The following is a 6577-nucleotide window of genomic DNA, read 5'->3' as shown; positions in this document are numbered from 1 at the left end:
TGTTTGTATGTGTGTGTGTGTGTGTGTGTGTGTTTGTTTGTGTGTGTGTGTGTGTGTGTGTGTGTGTGTGTGACTGTGTGTGTGTGTGTGTGTGTCTGTGTGTTGATACAAAATCAACTAAATGAAGAATCAACAATAGCAGCAATAATGGCACTAGCAGCAGAACACAAAGTCATCTTGTTATGGATGAACTCTTCATATCTGTAGACAGCAAAGAGAAAAGAGAGAAAAAAAGATTTAGCCCACATTATGATCTTCATTGCATAGTTAGTTATTAGAAATCTAATTTAGACAAATTAGATTAATATTAATCCTGGAACTGCTGACAATATAGCTATATTACTCAATCAGGAAGTCTGTTCAAAATATTAAGCCATAACAGTCAGAAGCCCAGGTAAGGAAATCCTATATGGAATCAGCCTTTTCACATATTATTCAATATTATCAAAAGTCATTTTCATACGTGAAAACAAAAGGTGCAATGTCAGATGGCAGCATGTGAAACAAATGGTCCCAATTTGACACAATTTGCTTTGAATAAGTATTTTCTTTTCCTAATGTCTGACAGGTCTGATAATAGCTAATGTTATGGGAATATCACATATTCAAATGATACTTTTACAAACCTCTGTATATTAATTGAGAGAGGTACGATGATGATGATGGTGGTGATGGTTGTGATGATGATGATGATGATAATGATGGTGATGATGATGATGGTGAGAATGCCAAGTAATTGTGAAAATGAAAATACTGTGTCATTCATACCTCCCCCCTTTCCCCCCCTCCCTCCTCCCTCCCCCCAGCACTCCCAGCTGACCATCCAGGCGTTGCAGGACGAGCTGCGTATCCAGAGAGACCTGAACCAGCTGTTCCAGCAGGACGGCGGGGGGGGCGGGGGGGGATACCGCTCCCCTGGGGGGGGGCACGACTTCCTGCCCCACGAGCTGACGGAGGACAACTTCCTGCGTCTCCACGGCGACCACGAGCGGCAGGCCAAGGAGCTCTTCCTCCTGAGGAAGACCCTGGAGGAGATGGAGCTGAGGATCGACACCCAGAAGCAGACGCTGGGCGCCAGGGACGAGTCCATCAAGAAGCTGCTGGAGATGCTGCAGAGCAAGGGCCTGTCTAACAAGGTACGACCTCTGACCCCTGACCTGTCTGTCTAACAAGCTACGACCTCTGACCTTTCACCTGTCTGTCTAACAAGCTACGACCTCTGACCTTTCACCTTTAACAAGGTACGACCTCTGACCTTTCACCTGTCTGTCTAACAAGCTACGACCTCTGACCTTTCACCTTTAACAAGCTACGACCTCTGACCTTTCACCTGTCTGTCTAACAAGCTACGACCTCTGACCTTTCACCTTTAACAAGGTACGACCTCTGACCTTTCACCTGTCTGTCTAACATTAATGATGATGATATTAATGTTGATGATGATGATGATGATGATATTAATGTTGATGATGATTTATTTATTTATTTATTTGTTGACCAGGGACAGTACACATTAATAAACCAGTTGGTAAATGAGCCAAATGGCTACTTTTCAACTGTTGTCCCTGTGGCCAGATGTCATAAGCCGTTCTCTAAGAACAAGCAATAGGCTCTCTTTAACTAACTAGGCCCACTAGATATCATATACAATATTATTTTCAGAAAAAGCATGTAAAAGCATGTAAGACATACATTACAACAATGAACAGATGATGATGATGATGATGATTATGATGATGATGGTGATGACATTAATGATGATGATGATGATGATGGTGATTATGATGATGATGGTGATGACATTAATGATGATGATGATGATGGTGATTATGATGATGATGGTGATGACATTAATGATGATGATGGTGATTATGATGATGATGATGATGATGGTGATGACATTAATGATGATGATGATGGTGATGATGATGGTGATGATGATGATGATGGTGATGACATTAATGATGATGATGATGATGGTGATTATGATGATGATGGTGATGACATTAATGATGATGATGGTGATTATGATGATGATGATGATGATGATGGTGATGACATTAATGATGATGATGATGGTGATGATGATGATGATGATGGTGATGACATTAATGATGATGATGATGATGATGGTGATGATGATGATGATGGTGATTATGATGATGATGATGATGATGATGATGATGGTGATGACATTAATGATGATGATGACGGTGCTGTTGATGAAGGTCAGTGAGGAGGACCATGAGAGGACCAGGCGGCTGGCGGAGGCTGAGATGACCCTGCACCACCTCCAGAGTCTGCTGGACCAGAAGGACAAGGAGACAGCAGCCCTGAGAGAGGTGAGGAGGGGGGAGGAGGGGGGAGGAGGGGGAAGACAGCAGCCCTGAGAGAGGTGAGGAGGGGGGAGGAGGGGGGAGGAGGGGGAAGACAGCAGCCCTGAGAGAGGTGAGGAGGGGGGAGGAGGGGGAAGACAGCAGCCCTGAGAGAGGTGAGGAGGAGGGAGACAGCAGCACTGAGAGAGGTGAGGAGGGGGGAGGAGGGGGGAGACAGCAGCCCTGAGAGAGGTGAGGAGGAGGGAGACAGCAGCCCTGAGAGAGGTGAGGAGGAGGGAGACAGCAGCACTGAGAGAGGTGAGAAGGGGGAGACAGCAGCACTGAGAGAGGTGAGGAGGGGGGAGACAGCACCCCTGAGAGAGGTGAGGAGGAGGGAGACAGCAGCCCTGAGAGAGGTGAGGAGGAGGGAGACAGCAGCCCTGAGAGAGGTGAGGAAGGGGGAGGAGGGGGGAGACAGCAGCACTGAGAGAGATGAGGAGGGGGGAGACAGCAGCCCTGAGAGAGGTGAGGAGGAGGGAGACAGCAGCACTGAGAGAGGTGAGGAGGAGGGAGACAGCAGCCCTGAGAGAGGTGAGGAGTAGGGAGGAGGGGGGAGACAGCAGCACTGAGAGAGGTGAGGAGTGGGGAGACAGCAGCACTGAGAGAGGTGAGGAGGAGGGAGACAGCAGCACTGAGAGAGGTGAGGAGGGGGGAGACAGCAGCCCTGAGAGAGGTGAGGAGGAGGGAGACAGCAGCCCTGAGAGAGATGAGGAGGGGGGAGACAGCAGCCCTGAGAGAGGTGAGGAGGAGGGAGACAGCAGCCCTGAGAGAGGTGAGGAGGGGGGAGACAGCAGCCCTGAGAGAGGTGAGGAGGAGGGAGACAGCAGCCCTGAGAGAGGTGAGGAGGGGGGAGACAGCAGCCCTGAGAGAGGTGAGGAGGAGGGAGACAGCAGCACTGAGAGAGGTGAGGAGGGGGGAGACAGCAGCACTGAGAGAGGTGAGGAAGGGGGAGACAGCAGCCCTGAGAGAGGTGAGGAGGAGGGAGACAGCAGCACTGAGAGAGGTGAGGAGGGGGAGACAGCAGCACTGAGAGAGGTGAGGAGGAGGGAGACAGCAGCCCTGAGAGAGGTGAGGAGGGGGGAGACAGCAGCCCTGAGAGGGGTGAGGAAGGGGGAGGAGGGGGGAGATTAAACCTAGTCCTGAATTTAACTCATTTAATGACTTTATTCACCAAAAATGCATAAATGATTATGCTTTATTTTGTATTTGATCAGTGCTAGGTAAACACCACATAGAACACTTGGAACACTCTTAAGAGAGTGAGAGTTCCGGAACTGTTTGTCAGTTGGTGAGTTAAACCAGCCTTCGGTTTTACTGCTGAACGTGTTAATGAAAACCCTGTTAAAAGGCTGTTTATTAGCTGTCACACACACACACACACACACACACACACACACACACACACACACACACACACGCACACACAGGAAGCCCAGTCAGCATCATCAGTATGCAGACAGAGATCCTCCAGAGGATAGAGAGGTCAGGGACTCCTCCTCCCTCCCTCCCCCTCTCCTCCCTCCTTCCCCCTCTCCTCCCTCCCTCCCCCTCTACTCCCTCCCTCCCCCTCTCCTCCCTCCTTCCCCCTCTCCTCCCTCCCTCCCCCTCTCCTCCCACGTGTCGTCCCTCCCTCCTTGTCCTGTTCCATCTCTTCTTCTTCTTCTTCTTCTCTGTCAGTATTCTAGTCAGGCAGTCCCACGGACAGCCTCGTCCCCTCTCAGCAGCTCCCCCTAGGCCACGCTGACATCTAGTGGAGAGAAGTGGTACTGCGGCTTCAGCAACACACAACAGGACAGAGACAGATCACACACTTTACACACACATATCTGCTCAGATCAGGACACAGTAGCTTTGAAGTGATAATTTCACGGTTATTTAATTCAGCTTTTTATTTTAGTGTCTTTTTATATAAGAGAAAGAACTTTAAAAGAGTACAGAAGCACAGATGTAGTAGTCGAGCAGTCCTTTAAGTAGTGTGTAATCACTCAGACAGAGACCCCGCCCCTGCCCCCGCTGCCCTGCTCTGTCGTCTGATAGACTGGCTCTCTCCTCTGATAGGATGGCTCTCTCCTCTGATAGGATGGCTCTCTCCTCTGATAGGCCAGCACATTCATACAGGTGTGTTTAAAGGTGTACAGGTGTGTTTAAAGGTTTACAGGCGTGTTTAAAGACATACAGGTGTGTTTAAAGGTTTACAGGCGTGTTTAAAGACATACAGGTGTGTTTAAAGGTGTACAGGCGTGTTTAAAGGTTTACAGGCGTGTTTAAAGGTGTACAGGCGTGTTTAAATGTTTACAGGGGTGTTTAAAGGTTTACAGGTGTGTTTAAAGGTGTACAGGCGTGTTTAAAGACATACAGGTGTGTTTAAAGGTTTACAGGCGTGTTTAAAGGTTTACAGGTGTGTTTAAAGGTGTACAGGCGTGTTTAAAGACATACAGGTGTGTTTAAAGGTGTACAGGCGTGTTTAAAGGTTTACAGGCGTGTTAAAAGGTGTACAGGCGTGTTTAAAGACATACAGGTGTGTTTAAAGGTTTACAGGTGGGTTTAAAGGTTTACAGGCGTGTTTAAAGGTGTACAGGCGTGTTTAAAGGTTTACAGGTGTGTTTAAAGGTTTACAGGTATGTTTAAAGGTGTACAGGCGTGTTTAAAGGTTTACAGGTGTGTTTAAAGGTGTACAGGCGTGTTTAAAGACATACAGGTGTGTTTAAAGGTTTACAGGCGTGTTTAAAGGTGTACAGGCGTGTTTAAAGACATACAGGCATTTTCTAAGGTTTTCAGGCATGTTTAAAGAGATATAGGTGGGTTTAAAGGCACATTAATCATGTTAGCGTGTTCCAGCCTAATTCATACTAGGGCCCCAAGACTGCTGTTTACTTATCGCTGTGACATATGACATGTCATACCACTAGAGAGAGAGAGAAAGAAAGAGAGAGACAACGAGAGAGAGAAAGAGAGAAAGAAAGGCTTGGATGGAGACAAACAACATTTCAACATGAGTAGACATGGACACATCCTCATGTCAAAGACGGGCTATTCATGTCTACTTGTTTGTTTGCGTCCGAAAGAGAGTGTGTGTGTGTGTCTGTGTGTATCAGACAGTGCTTTTGTGTGTGTGTGTGTGTGTGTGTGTGTGTGTGTGTGTGTGTGCTCAGCCATAGCCCCCCCTGCAGCAGAAGCTCTCATGTCTTTGTGTGCGGGGTCTTCTGGTCTTCTGCTAGCTGCATTAGCTGTTCTGTCTTTGTTGGTCTCTCAGAGTGGTCTGTCCTCTACAGAGAAGCAGCTGATGCGCACACACACACACACACACACACACACACACACACACACACACACACACACACACTCCAGACAGAGACTCTGTCCCCAGTGTGTGATCAGTGGTCTGGTGTAGAGGCTGAGCAGAGACAGGGAGAGACAGAGAGTGTGTGTAGTAGTGTAGTGTCAGCATCGGACGTTAGCATCAGAGGTTAGCATCGGACGTTAGCAGCATCAGAGGTTAGCATCATAGTAGACAGCTTCACACAGTACAGTGGTGATACTGTAGGCAGAGCTGTATTAGCTTAGCATTAGCATTAGCTCTGAGCCTGGTTTGTGGTTAGCGTTAGCTCTGAGTCTGGTGTGTTGTTAGCGTTAGCTCTGAGCCTGACCTTCCATAGAGGAGCAGTGATGTGGGATGATGGGATGAGGCCGCGGACGCTAAGCGCTAGCGCGGCAAGGGGAGGGAGGTCTGTGAGGGCGGGGTCTCTGGCCAGGGCTGACTCCGCCCCTCTGTCCCCCGCCCAGGAGCTGCAGCGGCGCTACGATGGGGCCCCTGACAACGCCAAGACCAAGGCCCTGCAGACCGTCATAGAGATGAAGGTAGGACGCAAGGAGGGTGTGTGTGTGTGCGTGTGTGTGCAGAAAGTGTTCTGTGTGTGTCAGCTCCTCCCAGTTCCCACGTTTTCTTCTTCCTCCATCTCAACCTTTTCCCCTCTTTCATATCTGCTCTCCTCCCTTCCTGGACCTCCCTTCCCTCTTCTGTTCCTCACTCCCTTCTAAGTGTGTGTGTGTGTGTGTGTGTGTGTGTGTCTCTCTCTCTGAGTGTGTGTCTCTTTCTGAGTGTGTGTGTGTGTGTGTGTGTCTCTCTGAGTGTGTGTCTGAGTGTCTCTCTCTGAGTGTGTGTGTGTGTGTGTGTGTGTGTGTGTTTGTGTGTGTGTGTGTGT

General features: G+C 48.7%; 1 protein-coding gene across 1 annotated transcript in view; it reads left to right on the top strand.

Moving 5' to 3' along the window:
• Nucleotides 1-6577, top strand: part of LOC308164418 (ELKS/Rab6-interacting/CAST family member 1-like) — an 84652-nt gene that overhangs the window by 29621 nt on the left and 48454 nt on the right. Inside the window, exons 4-6 of the mRNA XM_080538519.1 lie at nt 807-1136; nt 2229-2342; nt 6159-6233. Coding sequence (XP_080394645.1) covers nt 807-1136; nt 2229-2342; nt 6159-6233 — 519 coding nt within the window. The remainder of the gene's footprint in view (nt 1-806; nt 1137-2228; nt 2343-6158; nt 6234-6577) is intronic.

The sequence above is a fragment of the Nansenia antarctica genome (genome assembly GCF_963989245.1).
Source record: "Nansenia antarctica genome assembly, chromosome: 8".
NCBI classification, from domain to species: Eukaryota; Metazoa; Chordata; class Actinopteri; order Argentiniformes; family Microstomatidae; genus Nansenia; species Nansenia antarctica.
Note: the sequence above shows the minus strand (reverse complement) of the source record. Positions and strands in the feature narration are given on the sequence as shown.